General features: G+C 39.4%; 1 protein-coding gene across 2 annotated transcripts in view; it reads left to right on the top strand.

Annotated features, from left to right (window-relative positions):
• Window positions 1-17,626, top strand: part of LOC129727329 (C2 domain-containing protein 5) — a 194,732-nt gene that overhangs the window by 116,392 nt on the left and 60,714 nt on the right. For both annotated transcript variants that reach the window (XM_055685069.1, XM_055685068.1), the window contains 3 exons: window positions 13,282-13,440; window positions 13,507-13,675; window positions 13,737-14,123. In XM_055685069.1, coding sequence (XP_055541044.1) covers window positions 13,282-13,440; window positions 13,507-13,675; window positions 13,737-14,123 — 715 coding nt within the window. The remainder of the gene's footprint in view (window positions 1-13,281; window positions 13,441-13,506; window positions 13,676-13,736; window positions 14,124-17,626) is intronic.

The raw sequence follows: 17,626 nt of genomic DNA, 5'->3' as shown, positions 1-17,626 counted from the left end.
ACGCAGCCGGGTTATCTTTCTTGTAAAAGTATTCTACTTCAACCTTGCGGTCGTGGCTTTGCACACAACCCTCCTGTTATTTTTTTTTCAATACGGTCGTCTTTTTTCTTATTTTATACACCTTATTTTGAAAAATTGTTTTCACATTATACAAACATTATTTGAGTCTCCCCATATACGCATATTTATTGTTTGCGTGCGGTAGAGCAAAACGCTCCCGCAAAAAATGGACGACATGCAGGTGCAACTATTCCTGGATGTGGAACCAAATGGGGAAGAGATTGAGATCTCCCCAATCAATTCGCCTCTACCTTCCCCTGTTCCATCTCCTTTACCTAGCCCTGTATCAAGGGTACCGGAAGGTACGGGTAAAAGCTTACCCAGATGCCGCGAAAAGTCCGTTCGTAGTTTACTTTAGGCCCATAAAGAAGCCTCTGAATATTATTCAAATCGGCAAGGACCTGGCAAAACAGTTTTCGGCCGTAACCGAGATTACGAAGGTGAGGCCTAACAAACTGCGAGTTGTCGTGAGTAGCTTGAAGCAAGCAAACGAAATTGCTAGCTACGAGCTCTTTACAAAGGAGTACCGCGTGTGCAACCCTGCCAAGGACGTGGAGATCGACGGTGTGGTTACCGAAGGAAACCTCACGGTCGATGACATTTTGCGTCACGGGGTTGGCTGTTTCAAGAACTCCCTGATTCAAAATGTAAAGATACTGGATGTCAAGCAATTGCATTCAGTATCCATCGAAGAAGGGAAGAAGAAATTCCTTCCGGGTGACATTTGCCGGATCCGCACTGCCGAGCTACATAGCTTCGGACAGGGTTCGTCTGCCTGTACGCCTGTTCGTACCGCGGGTCATGCATTGCCAAAACTGCAAGCAGTTAGGTCATATAGCCACCTACTGCTGCAACAAGGCACGCTGCAGCAAGTGCGGGGGCAATCATGCTGAGACCGCTTGCAGTGAGGATACTGAAAAGTGTCTTTACTGCGAGGGAGCTCGGCATGACCTTTCGGCGTATCCCACGTACAAACAGCGCGAGGAAAAAATGAGCGTTCCCTCAAGGAACGATCAAAGCGCTTTTTTGCAGAAATGCTTAAGAGGGCTGAGCCACCCTCGACAGGAAACATCTTTTCCTTTTTACCAACCGATGAGGGTACATCTGACGATCCCGTTGAAGGGTGTTCTTATGCCATGCCAGAAGGATCTAGGAAGAGGAGAATTATCAACTCTCCTAATCTTTCTCGCAAAGGTAGTAAGATAACCCCTAGCGTAATGACCAATAAGCCAACACAAAAAGGAAGCGGCGAAAAAAAAACCGAAGCATGTACCTCCCGGTTTTAATTTCAAATCAAACCCACCGCTTCCTGGGGTACCAAAAACCCCTCGTGCACCCATTTCTCGATCAGATGATAAAAAAGGAACAGGATTCATAAAATTTTCTGATATCGTGGACTGGATATTTAAAACATTCAGCATACCAGATCCTCTACAAAATGTTCTTCTTGCCCTTCTTCCTACAGTGAAAACCTTTTTGAAGCAACTAGCAGCAACTTGGCCCTTATTTTAGTCATCATATCTTTCGATGACTAATACGGCGAAAGAGGTTAGGAATTTTATCACTGTATTACAGTGGAATAGCACCCCCAAATTCGATTTATTTTCTCATTTGATAAATACAATCAATTGTGACGCATTTGCGCTCTGTGAGACTTTTCTCAATTCAAACGATAGAAGCGGGGGCCTAGCGTGGTTGGTAACGTCTCATCCAACGACGCTCGACGCCTGGGCTCGAATCCCACCGCCGACATAGGTGTCGATGGTTGTGGAGTGGCGTGATCCACTCACAACCAACCCAACTGGTCTAGATTCAATCCTAGCCGACACCGCAAGATTTTCTGAGGCGAAAAATCTCTTGGATCACGCCTTCCATCGCATGAGGAAGTAAAGCCGTTGGCGCTGGTCCGTTAATCAACGGGTCGTGAGTTAGGGTCCTGGGTGGAGTCGCCTCCCCGGGCGTCGGTGATTGGCACAACAACAGTGGCGGAACTAGACCGACGGTAAATAGGCGAAAATAAAAAAAAATTCAAACGATCATTTCAATTTCCACGATTTTAACATAATTCGAGATCGAGACTCACACGGTGCACAGTGGCCGGAAGCCGGACAAAACTCAATTTCTAATTATTGATATTTTATATTTTTTTAAAGTTCTACTGTATTGAAAAACCTGTTAACCAAATATCAAGACAATTGGATCAAATTTGAATTTTTGAGAGCACTTTTAACGTTGTTGAGTCATGTTATTTCAATGATTTTTTCAGTCAGAAATCACAAATTAAGGTCTACTTTAACTAGTAAATACTCACCTAATTCTTATTCGAATTCAATGCGATAGGTTGCATTTTGAAGATAAATGATCAGAATTGTATTTCGTGTTGAATGTTTTTTTTTGTGATTCATCATTACTTTTGGAAATTGTTTGAAATACCTATTTAGCGGTCTGAAAAAAATGTTTTTTTGCGCAAACGTGTACTGTACGATCTGACCCATCGGTTCACACAGGTCGCATAGGATGCATTTCATAGGAAATTTTCCCTGCTTTTCGAATATTAAGGTCCCATTTTGCCCCTTTTTGCTCCGCTGAATAAAAATTTTGATTGAAAATAAAATAGTTTGAACGAAGGCGCATGGTGATTTGTGAAAATTACGTTGTTTTGCAGAAGTAGTAGTTTCATTCAACTGTTCTAGAAAAGTATCATCGGCATACGTTCAGATGTGAGAGCAAGGTAAAAGAACACATATAATTATATTAAATTCACATGAATATTTATTTTTTAAAGCAAAGCATCAGGTTATAACATTCATCGTCGGTATCATTATAACAAAAAAATAATAAATCCTTCACCTCTGTTGTGAAAACACTTTTCGATTTAAGCTTGTTGTGTCTAAAACTTGAGACTATCGGATCTGAAATCGAAGATTAAACGCTCATTTCATATCCGAGAATGAGTAATTTGTGTACCGTTGTTTGCCATCTATACAATTTTACGTAATAATGAGCGGTTTCTGCAGCGTAGGACCTAAATTTTGATGCATCAATTCTTTCACCACTCGAAATCGTTGCTAGCAGCGGTCGAAATCGCTGGATCAAATTATAATCGACTCTTGTTATCTCCGAAGACATTTCTGCGTTGGAAAAAACATCTTGCTGTAACACCGTCATTATTATTGCCGAAGCCAGCGCGCGGTTTGTCGACATGTAGACCCAGTTTGACAAAAATTCTTTTTGAATTCGCTATTCGATGCTGCTGAACTGATCGATGTTCCCTTTTTTCAAATATTGTGAATAGGTTATGTTTCCATTTATTTCTACTACAAAAATTTAGTATTAAATTTAAGTTCAATATTCAATATTAAATTTAATATGAAATCTGCGTTGTGAAAAAAAACTGCGAATATCGGCAAATCAATTAAAGTCTGCACACGGACCTTAAAAATCTCCATTTTCAGATAAATTTACATATCTTGTATCCCTGATTATTATAATACGATGGTGGCACGTCACAAATTATGCACTAACGCATATAGACACTGTGTTTTTACCAGTCTGAAAACTCATTAAACTGGCAAACCCCATTTTGACCATGTTAAACGATGAATTTTTGCTTAGACTTAAGTTTTTTAAATCTATTAAAATGGGGCTATTTTGCATATTCCATCATATATTATGCTGTATAATCCGTTTTGGATGCACATTTCTATTAAAATAGTATTGCGTGGCAAAAAGGCAAAACAATCAATTACACTGTGCTACAGCGATTTAGAACTTCTGAAGTGACCTAGTGTAGGTTGTAGGTCTTGTTGAGTATAACATTCGCTCATACTAGAAATTTTCCAAACACCCCCAAAATCTGAAATTATGGTCAAAATGCAATTTTTTTGAACCTCAGCGCATATAATATTTTTTAACTCAGTCATTTATTAACCGATTTTCAATATTTAAGCAGTTTTAGAAAGAAGACAAATATAGCTTTCAAAATATTTACAGGTTCTTACTAATATCAATAAAACATGTTAAGTTATTTGGGTTTAAATCTAATTTTCTAGACTTTCTCACGCAATTTTTCAATTTAATTTTACATTTGCTGTCTATTTTTGTAAGAAACATACTACAAATATACTATAATTATGAAAGTATATTCAATTCCGAATCAAATGAAAGCAGTTTTGTGAAAATCGGTTGATATTTGGCTAAGTTATATATTTTTAAGGAAAACCAGAATTTTTGGCTTCTATCGCACAATTATTTCACGGAGCTACAAATGATGAAAAAATGCAAGAACTTTTGATGTGACTTAGTGTGGGTTGTAGCTTTAGTCAGATGTTACTTGCGCGTTTACTTGAAGTTTTTCAAATACCCTAAAAATTATTCGTTATGTTCAAAACCCTGTTTTTTTACCTTAGTTCACATTTTTGTTTTTAATTCGGTTATTTTTCAATCGGTTTTTTATATTTTGGCTGTTTTGGAAAGGCGAAAAATAGAACTCTTGAAACATATAAATACGTCTAAATAGTTAACCTATATGTGATGAATAGTTTTAAATAAAATAAGATGATTTATATTAAATAAAATAAGATGATTTTTTTTCAAAATTTACCTACATGTGATGAATAGTTTTAAAATAAATAAGATAGTTTATGTTATTTTCAAATTTTTTCAAATTTATTCACAATTTTTCACACATTTTTGCAATGAACGACCTTTATTTACTGTAGAATTTGAAAAGTACATTTAGTGCCAAACAAAAAAAATAAGTGTTGTTCATGAAAATCTGTTATAATTTGGCTGAGATATGACTTGATGTTTTCCACCATATACTTAGGTTTCATCGAATCATTTCTCAGCCAAATTTTAGCAGATTTTCATTAACAACACCTATTGTTTTTGTTTGGTACCAAAAAAATTTTTTTCAAATCTTATAGCAATTGAAGCTCCATTATTACAAAAATGTGTGAAAAATTGCGAATAAATTTAAAAATTTGAAAATAACATAAACCATCTTATTTATTTTCAAACTATTCATCACATATAGGTAAACTTTTTAGACATGTTTATATATTTCAAATGCTCTACTTTTCGCCTTTCCAAAAGAGCCAAAATATAAAAAAAACCGGTTGAAAAATTACCGAATTAAAAACAAAAATGTGAGCTAAGGTAAAAAACATGGTTTTGAACTTAACTTATAATTTCGGGGTATTTGAAAAACTTCAAGTAAACGCGCAAGTGACACTTGACTAAAGCTACATCCCACACTAAGTCACATTAAAAGTTCTTGCATTTATTCATCATTTGTAGCTCCGTGAAATAATTGTGCGACAGAAGCCAAAAATTCTGGTTTCCCTAAAAAATATATATCTTAGCCGAATATCAACCGATTTCCACAAAACTACTTTTATTTGATTCGGAATTGAATATTCTTTCAAAATTATAGTGTGTTTGTGGTATGTTTCTTACAAAAATAAACGGCAAATTTAGAACTAAATTGAAAAATTGCGTGAAAAAGTCTAAAAAATTAGATATAAACTCAAATTACTTAACATGTTTTATATATATTAGAACAAACCTGTACATATTTTGAAAGTTCTATTTGTCTTTTTTCTAAAACTGCTTAAATATTGAAAATCGGTTGATAAACGACTGATTTAAAAAATATTATATGCGCTGAGGTCCAAAAAACCGTATTTTGACCATAACTTCAAATTTTGGGGGTGTTTGGAAAATTTCTAGTATGAGCGAATGTTACACTTAACAAGACCTACAACATACACTAGGTCACTTCAGAAGTTCTTGCATATTTTTTTTTCATTTGTAGCACAGTGTTATTGGAAGTAGATTTTTTTAAAGAACAGGTAATTACACACAACATTGATGTCACATGCATGAATATCTCTTTGTTTTCTACTCGCGTATTTTAATTTGACGTAAACATAAAACCATTTTCATTATTTTTTTGAAAACAACAATTATTTCAAAAAACTATTTGTTTTTTTAGATTAATGTGTCGTATTAACTGAGGCAAAAATGTTATCTATATCACACGATCGCAGTTTTCTTACTGCGAAATTTGGCACACAATCGACTTGTTCCCATTTTGGCAATTTGTACTGGTTTCCTATATTTGCTTCGCCAGAAACTGACTATATTGACGCCGTACTTATTTAAATTACAAATTACAAATAATCAAAATATTAAATTAATATTAAAAAAAAAATTAAATTTCATTAAATAATTCATATAACATTCATTATTCTCAGTTTCGCTGTTGATTGCTGGACACTCAAACATAACAAAAGATGGGAATATAAATGAATAATGATTTACATGAAAACACTACAACGTAATTTTAGTCGTAGAAAAATTTTATTTGCACTTTAGGGAGATATATTTCTGACTTTTTTTACTTTTGATACCAAAATTGAATTTTGCATCCAAAAACCATCCTAATATGGGTTTTTCTGCTTAATTAATGAACATTTTGGGTTTTGTCCGACTTTTGTTCGGAGACCCACCACTGGTGGAGGGGTACTTTTAGGGATCAAAAAGTGCTATTCTTTTTTCAGAATCGACCTCCCCTCGATCCCGAATATTGGAGTCGTTGCCATTCAAACGAATATGAATGGAAAAGACGTATGCCTTGTTTCGTTATATATCCCTCCATCCGCGCGGATTGAACAAAGGCATCTCACTGATATAGCACATCCTCGATGTATTTGGCCTTCCGAGAACAAGGCACTACCGATTTGCTCCGAAAGTACGGTGTATTGGATAGACGGGTGAAGAGCTTGATAAAAGCAAAAAACGCGGATACTGGCGGCGGTTTGTAAACGCGTTTTCGAGGGAAACAGCGATGAGCACTCTTTGGGATACCGCCAGACGCATGCGGAATCGTAACGTTTCGAATGAGTCCGAGGATTATTCAGATCGCTGGATACTCGATTTCGCCAAAAAGGTCTTTCCGGACTCTGTCCCCGAACAGAAGACCTGGAATTTTCAATGGCTCTCCTCTCGTGCAACAATAAAGCTAGGGTTGAATAGAATTAAATTCAACTTGTTGAAGAATCTACCCGACTCTGCAAAAAAAAACGCTTGTTGAACCTATTCAACAAGTTTCTTGAGCAAAACATTGTTCCGCACGACTGGAGGGAGGTAAAAGTCATTGCTATTCAAAAACCCGGAAAACCTGCATCTGATCACAATTCTTATAGACCGATTGCTATGCTCTCTTGCCTCCGGAAATTGATGGAGAAAATAATCCTCTTACGGTTAGACAAATGGGTCGAAATAAATGGTTTACTTTCAGATACTCAATTTGGCTTTCGCCGGGGCAAAGGGACGAACGATTGCCTAGCGTTGCTCTCTACTGAAACTCAACTAGCCTTTGCTCGAAAAGAGCCTACATGTAGGTTGGAGAGTGCATCCCCCTGCTTCAGTCCATCCAACGTTACGAACGCGGCTGATGTCTCGCCAGCTATCCGCACGCACGATTTTGATCCCTCCAGTGTCATACGACTCAGCTTTATTAGTTTCGTGGGGAAACCGTGTTCCAGCATGATCTGCCAGAGCTCGTTTCTTTTCACTGAGTCGTATGCCGCCCTGAAGTCCACAAACAGATGGTGAGTCGGTAAGTTGTACTCCCGGAACTTATCGAGGATCTGTCGCGGGGTGAAGATTTGATCCGTCGTGGAACGCCCTTGTCGAAAACCAGCCTGGTATTCGCCAACAAAGGATTCCGTTACGGGTCTCAATCTGAAGAACAGGATACGGGAGAGCACTTTATTTGCGGAGTTGAGCAACGTTATCCCTCGATAGTTGCCACAATCCAATCGATGGTCCTTCTTATAGATAGGGCATATGAGGCCTTCCAACCAGTCGTTCGGCATTTGTTCGTCCGCCCAGATTCTTAGTATGATCTGGTGGATCGCATAGTACAGCCGCTCGCTTCCCGCTTTTAGAAGTTCGGCCGGGATACCGTCCTTCCCAGCGGCCTTGCCGTTTTTCAGCTCATTAATCACCTTTCTTACCTCCTCCTGTGTTGGTGGCTCCACAGCTTGTTCGTCACTCATAATCGTCATCCTGCTCCTGCTCTGCTCATCCGGCTCCTCACCGTTCAATAGCGCCTGAAAATGCTCCTTCCATCTGGCTGCAACCGTCGGTTTATCAGTAAGCAGGTTGCCGTCCTTGTCATTACACATGACCGGCACAGGGAAATTCCTGCTTCTGACTCTTGACAGTTATATAGAATCTCCGCACGTCGTTTTGAGCATAGCTGTCCTCTGCGCTGGCGAGCACCTGCTCCTCGTACTCGCGCTTCTTCCGACGGTGGGTTCTACTTTCGGCAGCTCTTGCCACTCTGTACCTCTCTCTGTTCTGACGCGTAGCCGCAGTGATCGTGCGGCTCCTGGCACGGTTCTTCTCATCTGTCGCTCTCTGGCACTCGGAATCGAACCAGCCGTTAGGCTGTCTTCCACGCGTCGTACCTACCACCTCTCTCGCAGTCGTTTCGATGGCGCCGTTAATACTGCTCCACAGCCCATTTATGTCTTCCACTCCTTCCTCCTGCTGTTCTGCGATCTGTTGATCCAGCTCTCTGGCGTATTCTGCTGCCACGCCATCAGCTTTCATCCGCTGAATGTTGAAACGCGTCGTCCTCTCTGTGCGAGATTTCAGCACGTTCGACAACCGTGCGCGGATCTTACAAACGACGAGATAATGGTTAGAGTCAATGTTTGGTCCCCGAAAAGACCTAAAATCAGTAACATCCGAAAAGTGCCGACCGTCAATCAGTACGTGATCGATCTGGGAGCAGGTTTCTCCATTTGGATGCCTCCAGGTGTGTTTCCGAATATTCAAACGTGGAAAATAGGAGCTACATATGGCCATTCCTCTGGCCTCGGCAAAGTTTATCAGCCTCAGGCCGTTTCCATTGGTTGACGAGTGGAGGCTATGCCTTCCAATGACCGGACGGAAGAATTCCTCCCTCCCAACCTGTGCGTTTGCGTCTCCGATGACGACTTTTACGTCGTGTTTTGGGCAATCGTCATAGATTCGCTCAAGCTTGTCATAGAACTCGTCTTTGACTTCATCGAGTTTGTCGTTTGTCGGTAGGTGTTGATTAAACTGTAGTTGAAGAATTTGCCCTTAGTCCTCAACACGCATATACGGTCATCTACGGGCCTCCACTCTGACTCTTGTTTTCTGATTTCCCAGCACTACGAAACCGACGCCCCGTTCCGCTGCTTTGCCGCCACTGTAGTAGATGTGGTACTTGAAAGAAGTGCGTGCAATAGGGTCTACTGCACGGAATTCCCTTTCTCCGGAATTTGGCCAACGAACCTCCTGAATCGCTGCGATTTTGACTCCCTGCCGCTGTAGTTCTCGAGCAAGCAAGCCAGCCCGCGCCGGTTCATTCAGAGATCGGACGTTCCAGGTACCCAATTTTCAATCGTTTACCTTAATCTTTTTCCGTGTTCGTAGCCTAGGTCTTTGCCGATTGATCCGTTCCGTATTTCTAAATTCGTTGTTAGTGGTTGATGAAAGGTTTCGGTATGCTACCTTACCAGGGTCGCGATACCTACATCCTGCTGATGGGGCTGCCATCTTAGGTGTAGCTGGCGGGATACAGCATTCCATAATTCAGCCGCCCGCTCCGGGTCAGACGCTGTTGTACGCCGCCCCTATGGGGATACAGCCGCGTACGATCCCCTTCCCAGTCAGCATACGACCAAAGTTTCCACCGGGGTTGGTTACCCGATCTCCGCTAAGGTTACTCGTATTCCGGTCGGCACCACGTGGAGGTTGGGATAGGAGTTGCTGGACAGAGGTGAATGGCCACATTAGGGTCTCAAGTTACACGTGTCCAGCCATTTGCCAACCACATCGATGTCTTGCAAATTCATGCACGCTAAGGCAACTAGCAGACGATAGCGTTGTATCCATTACTGGTAGCGAGGCTAGCGATCTGCAAGGACCATTGCAAGATACTTTAGACAATTTGTCTGAATGGGCTCATAAGCTGGGTATCGAATTCTCTCCGGAGAAAACTGAGTTAGTCGTTTTTTCTAGAAAGCATAACCCAGCTCAGCTGCAGCTCATACTAACGGGTAAAACAATCACTCAGGTTTTAGTCGCTAAATATCTCGAGTCTGGTTCGACTCTAAATGCACCTGGGCTTGTCATATTAGGTATCTGACACGAAAATGCCAACATTAATCGTACGATTACCGGATCCTGGTGGGGTGCCCACCCAGGAGACCTTCTAAGGTTATACCAAACAACGATACTGTCAGTTCTTGAATACGGTTGTTTCTGCTTCCGTTCCGCAGCGAAAACACACATAATAAAACTAGAAAGAATACAATATCGTTGTTTGCGTATTACCTTGGGCTGCATGCAGTCGACCCATACGATGAGTCTTGAAGTGCTAGCGGGTATTCTTCCGTTGAAACATCGTTTTTGGAATCTCTCTTACCGGTTGCTAATTCGATGCACAGTTATGAACCCATTAGTAATTGAAAATTTCGAGAGGTTGGTCGACCTTCAATCTCAATCCAGATTTATGACTTTATATTTTTGGCTCAAGATATTAACCCTTCTCCATACGTTCCTTTCAATATCGCACTTTTAGATACTTCAGATAATGCTATATTCTTTGACACCACCATGAAAGAAGACATTACTGGTATCCCAGATCAACTGCGACCCCAAGAGATCCCTAAGGTTTTTTTCAATAAGTTTAAACATGTTAGTTATGATAAAAGGTTTTACACTGACGGATCTAATCTAGATGAGTCCACTGGCTTCGGTGTTTTTCACGAAAACTTTATCGCCTCCTACAAACTCGATGCTCCTGCTTCCGTGTGCGTCGCAGAACTAGCTGCTATTCAGTACTCCCTTGGGATCATCGAAACCCTACCCATAGACCACTACTTCATCTTCACAGACAGTCTCAGTGCCATTGAGGCTCTGCGATCGATGAAGACTGTAAAGCACATCCCGTATTTCCTGTGAAAATACGGCGGTTTTAAAGTGCTTTAACAACAAAAATTACCGGGTTACCTTAGCGTGGGTCCCTTCTCATTGTTCCATTCCGGGCAATGAAAAGGCTGACTCTTTAGTTAAGGTGGGTGCTATTGATGGCGATATTTATGTAAGACCAATTGCTTATGATGAATTTTATAGCATTTTGCGTCAGAGAACACTCAACAGTGTGCAATTATCATGGAACTCAGATGAACTGGGACGGTGGCTACATTACATTTTTCCTAAGGTATCGACGAAAGCATGGTTCAAGGGGTTGGATGTAGGTCGGGACTTCATTCGCGTGAGGTCCAGACTTATGTCCAATCACTACACGTTAAACACGCATCTCTTTCGTATAGGGCTTGTAGACAGTAATCACTGCGTTTGTGGCGATGGCTACCATGATATCGAGCATGTTGTTTGGTCGTGTACCGAATTCTGTGGTGTTAGGTCCGAGCTTATAGAATCCCTTCGGGCCCGAGGAAAACAACCGAACGTACCCGTTAGAGACATTCTGGAAAGCGGTGATCTCCAGTACATGACACAGCTATACGGGTTTATAAAAAATGCTGGCATTAAATTTTTTTGATCTATTTGTTAGATTACAATGCCCGTCACAAGCTGAAAGAAAATGATACACCATGCGGGAGACACTAAAACGAAGACTCGATGAAAAATGTGCCTCCCTCTTTCCCCTGCAAATTTAGAATTTAAAAAAAAATGTACTTGGCTCAGATAAACATAAATTGTATCGTGCCGTGTCAAATAAACTATTTTAAAACTAAAAAAATTGATTGTGTGTTTGATCGTGCTCGTGCAAAACAGAGCGGAGGCTTAGCGTAGTTGGTAACGTCTCCGCTAACCACGCTGGTGACCCGGGTTCGAATCCCACCGCCGACATAGGTGTCGATGGTTGTAGGGTAGTGTGATCGACCCACAACCAACCCAACTGGTCTAGATTCAATTCTAGCCGACACCGGGAGATATTTTGAGGCGAAAAATCTCTGCCTGCCATCGCTGAGGAAGTAAAGCCGTTGGCGCCGGTCCGTTAATCAACGAGTCGTGAGTTAGGGTCCTGGGTGGAGTCGCCTCATCCAGCATCGGTGATTGGCACAACAAACAGTGGCGGAACTAGACCGACGGAGAATAAGCGAGAATGAAAAAAGGGCGTACAAAATAAATTTTTTGGCAGTTTATGTAGTTAAAATAGTCATCTCGTCAATTTCTCATTGCGTGTTCCATTGGCCCCAGCTCGAGAAATTGTATGTCCCGGGAAGTCGTTTTATTTTCGAAACATTTTTTTCCGGGATAACACCAGATCTCGACGTTTCATGCCTTTCTAAAACTGGTCATAATTTTTTTTCGATATTTCACTCCGATTTATTTTATAGGACCTCGGACAACTGTCGGATTTATTTCATAAAGTAATGGTCGAGAAATCTCTAAAACATAAAAATAAAGGTCTGTATTTTTACTGATACTGAGGGAGCTTTGGATAGCACGTCCTTTGCATCTATTCACACGTCTACAAACACATAGAAGACGACAATACTACAATGAGCCAGATCCACGCCATGCTTTCAAGCATAAGAATCATAGCTGCATTAGAAAATAGTCACAGTAGGGGTGGAAGGGTGTTCTCATGAAGGAGCTCTCTAGAGCTTTCTCTCTAGTAGACGTTTTTTTTTAACAAGCTCATGGTAAGATTGAGCTTCAGCAGTGGAACCAAATGCATTGGAAACATTCTGGATGAAAAGCTAAACTGGACTGCTCAACTAGATTATGCTATCAAGAAGGCGACTTCAGCGATCTGGGCTTGCAGTACAGTACTGAATGTTTAGGTTACTTTGAGAGTTTTATTCATAAAAATAGCAACAAAATGTTTCAATCCAGACTGCATAAAAAATTTCACCAGTTGCAGTTAAATTCCTAATACACATCAGCTGCGACGACTACTGAAAACTCGTTGCTTATTTTTACCGATTTTTGACTCCGTACGGAAACGTGATTTGTTTACGGAAGTATCGGCAGTTTTGTTAGCCATGTTCAATAAATCATAAAAAATATACTGAAAGTTAGTAATAAAAAAAAAATACCGACCAATGAAAATGTGATTAAGTGTGTGAAAAATACACGGTACACACTGAATATTTTATATATAGTTCTACCTCTTATAAATCAAATTTTCTACTCTAGGAACTTCTCTAACCTCAAATGATCGCTATTTTGCCGTTTCTTCAAGAGGTCAACCTACAAGTATTCTAATAAAATCACTCAACCACGATGCCATAGATCTATTGGAATACCCGTTTCTCACAATAACAAAAGTTCCACCTGGATTTGTTCTTCATATAGGTAATTTTAATTTGAACTGCTCATGGAAAATGTCGCTTAGCAACCTTAGATATAATAATTTTACAGGTGCCACAGTGTCAGCAAGATCCGTGAAATTGTTAGCTCGGGTTCCCAATCTTGATGATCCAGAAACTAGAGATATGTGGTGGAATGAACTTCGCATGGAAATTCGGTCGCATGCTCGTGCTATTGGTTGTAATATGGTATTAGGGTACATGGAATCAACGACCATTTCGTAGGTTTAGGTTATTTTTGTAGATACCGAGATTTGTAGCTAAAAGTTTATATAATTAAAGGGAAGATGTATGTGTATTATCGGCAGTCGGAACAGCCGCGATCATTAATTTACAATGTGGAGACGTGAATATTGATTCGAATATTCCAACTAAAGCACAATGTATCATCGGAAATAAGGAGACTATGACATCGTCATTGGATGACCAAGATTTTGCAAAAGATTTTAACAATACGGCCAATGCAAGCTTATCGATGAAATGTTTAGACTCCGAACACCAAAAAATTCATGATCTGGATTTTACTTTTTCAAATCCAATTAATGAAAACAAAACACTTAAAGAATTATCAGATTTCAAATCGAATAATAACTGCATGGTATGTCATATTCCGTACAAACAAAGTTCTGTTCCATTCCGAGTCAATATGATGAAATGTTCAATTTGTAGGTAAGTCAAAAAAATTATTCTGATACATCCATGCATATATATGCACTCACAACTGTCGGTAAATTGAAAATTCTGATATTGTTTTTTGTTTTCTGTTTTTACGACATCCTATGTAAAATTGATGAAGAATTTTTTCTAAACTATTGTTCAGAGGGGATGTAAAAGAATGGTCCTTATTATAGAAAAAAAAACTTCTGTTGGATTAGTTTAAGAGAACGGTGTTACTGCGCAGCCCAGTTGTTTTCGATATGCCATTTCCAGGGTTGTTACAGACGGCCCGTCAATCTCAAGCCGTGATATGGCCTGTGCTTAGGAGTTGTCTCCATTCTAGTCGGTTCATGGCAGCAGTTCGTCAGCTTCGCAGTCTGCGTTCTAACAAACTGTTTTAACAAACTAGTCGTCCAGTTGGATCGTAGCGCTAGGCCGAAAATTGTCTCGTACACTAACAGTTGACCGCAAAGGCTGTGCATAATAAACAGAAGGTCAAGTTTCGATTACGGAATGTCGCATCAAGGCTTGCTACACCCTGGACCTATTCTTCCGGAAGATGAACTGAACGCTAATCAGACCGTTCACATCTTCAGTACTTCACCAGTCTGTTGAAGATAATCTTCTCAAGCACCTTGCTCGCGGCCGCGGTTTCTTTGGCCACCACTACATCGCACTACTCCTTCGCACTCCTTTCGGGAGTCGAACCCGACATCACAACCGTGTGGGAGAGCTAGCTAGCCGACATCGCTAACCACAGAACCACGAGGACCACTCTTACTCCTGAGCAATTCCACAAAAAACGGACAATCACCATTTTTGATTTGGCTGAAACTTTTTTCAACCATTTTTTTTTAAATCATAACTTTTATTTTCTTGATTTCTCCATGATCCATGCATTATTTGCATTATTTGGGTAATCTTTTGTTGTTTAAAAAAAATTGATTTTAAAAAAATTAGCTTTTTAGATATTTAATTTTTAATTTTTCTTTTACCTTTTATAAAAAAAATGTATGTTTTTTTCGGAAAGACAAAACAATCATCTACAACTTTATTGAAGACGTCACAGCGATCAAACAAACCGTTTTGGCCCTAAAAATATTTGTAATCATCAATACCTTCCTAAAATAACATTTTTCCATAACTTCTCAAAAATGAGTCTTGTTCAAAAAAATTAAACCAATTGCACCAAATTGGCATCTTTTGCCTATAGAAACAAAGTTTCAGCTAAATCAAAAATGACAATTTTAATAAAAAAAAACCTGGACATTTTTTGTGGAACTGCTCTCCTCTCTATGTTGACCTTTTCCATCGTTTGAATCGAGTTGTTCGAACAACACCGTTACTTTCAATACCGTCTGCCGGGGTGAGATTGTGCCAAAAAAGGATTCGTTTTTGTTTCTTAGCTTGTAATGCACACATTTAGGCAATGAGTTTGATCCAAATCACGTCAATGCACACTTGAATGTTTAGTTAACGACTGCCGCAAAAATGGTTAAGTTACAATAAACTATAATTTTGCTAAAATTAACTGAACTTTGGCCTTATCTCACCCCTTCTATGGGGTGAGATTGTGCCAAAAACAAAAAGTTGAATCAATTATCTGTTAAATGAACAGTAGTGTATCTACGAATAATTCACATGAATAACATGATAAAACAGTAAGCATAGGGACGATCATAAACAACGTGAACTATTAAGAGGCTGTAGGGGGTTGACCAGAAACTACGTTTCATATGAATTATAGAAATTAGTATGGACTGGATTGACTGGATCAAATCGATATCTGGAGCAACCAGTTATGAGAACGTGGCTTATAGACAGTCTCTATACACATAGTAGCGTCTCCAGGTAGCTTAGAAAGGGAAAACGTTAGAACATAAAGAGTGAGAAGACTTTTCGTTTCAATTATTCTGTGTCATTGACCACTGTATATTTCATTGGAAATCTTAAAACCGCTGGAAACGTACCCACAACCCTCCTTCCTCGTTTTAAAAGTCGACAGTTTGTATAGAATAGGTGTACAAAATTTTGTTACATTCCATAAGCAATATCAGTCATTGTAAATTTCCACCTAACAGTTGTTAACTTACTGTTCTCAAGCTTTAAGTCATTATTTCAAATAATACTATAGCTAGACAACATACTTTATGTAAACGATGCAAGTAACGTATGAGGAAAAAAATCCGAACAAACTTTCAATTCCAAATTAAAATCTGGCGCAACTTATTTTTCTATAATTTTTTGTTTATTCAAGTAATGTAACTCATTTACAAACCTCATAGGAAAAACTCAGCTTTACATCGCGCTGATTTCCTGATCTTCTGGGGTACTTGCTTTATAGCTTCCTGAATTCCGAATGTTACAATTGTTTTGAGCTCCTTCTTGATTTTTCTATCAAAAAATCGACGTATTTTGCTCTGTAACCTTTATGGTAGACCCTTCGCTACAAATTTGCTCAGAAAGTTTCAATAGACTGCAGCTGTGACACATTTTGAGGATTGTATCCTTTCGGAATAAACCCGATATTGCCTTGCCGCAAATTCGCTAAAGTTGGATTAGCATAGTGTGACAATGCAAGATTTGGCCAAAACACAACTTCATCATTTTTATGGTACTTTACTTATATTCTAAGTTTTAAACCCATTTCATGCAAATACTTTTTCACCGTTTTTGGATCAATCTGATATTTGTTGCCCAGCTCACGATATGATTTCGCAAACCGACCAGGCGTTTCCGCCCTCAATTTCGCTCGAACTTTTCTCTCTTGCAAAGTGCATTTTCGTCCGGAACCAGATTTTCTTTTGAAGGTATTTCCGTTCTCGAAGAGTTTGTCAATAATGTATACAAATGTTTTTGCCTTTCTCCTAGAAAGGTATAGCAATCACTGGAAAAACCAAAGGTATAAAAGCGCTCCAGAGGGTCGAATCTCGTATATCAATCGACATAGTTCGACGAGCTGAGCATTTTCTGTATGTGTGTGTGTGTGTGTGTGTATGTATGTAACGGTCTCCCAATCTCACTCGATTTTCTCAGAGATGGCTGGACCGATTTTCATGAAATTAATTGTAAACGAAAGGTCCAGTTGCTCCACAGGACCCTATATTTATCGTAATCGGATTTTTAGTTTCGGGTTTATGTATCAAAATGTGAAAATCACAAAACTTCAATATCTCAGTAACTACACAACCGATTTGAACAAAATTGGTATCAAAAGAACGGGCTTGCTTTTTGAACCATTTGTAAATTAACGTTTCAGTGTTTGGACATGTAGTTCAAAAGTTATGCAAAGAAACGTGTTTCGAAAACTGTTTAATCTCACTCACTTTTCTCAGAGATGGCTGGACCGATTTTCACAAAATTAGTGTCATATGGAAGGTCTTGTTGCCCCATAAGACCCTATTGAAGTTTATTGTAATTGGACTTTAACTTTGTTCGTTATGTATAATAATGTGAAATCAGGCTATGAAAAGAAACATTTATCCTGAGACTGCTTGAACTCACCCACTTTTTTC

This window comes from Wyeomyia smithii, chromosome 3 (assembly GCF_029784165.1).
Source record: "Wyeomyia smithii strain HCP4-BCI-WySm-NY-G18 chromosome 3, ASM2978416v1, whole genome shotgun sequence".
Lineage (NCBI taxonomy): Eukaryota > Metazoa > Arthropoda > Insecta > Diptera > Culicidae > Wyeomyia > Wyeomyia smithii.
The sequence above is the reverse complement of the archived record's forward strand: the minus strand, read 5'-3'. Positions and strand labels throughout refer to the sequence as shown.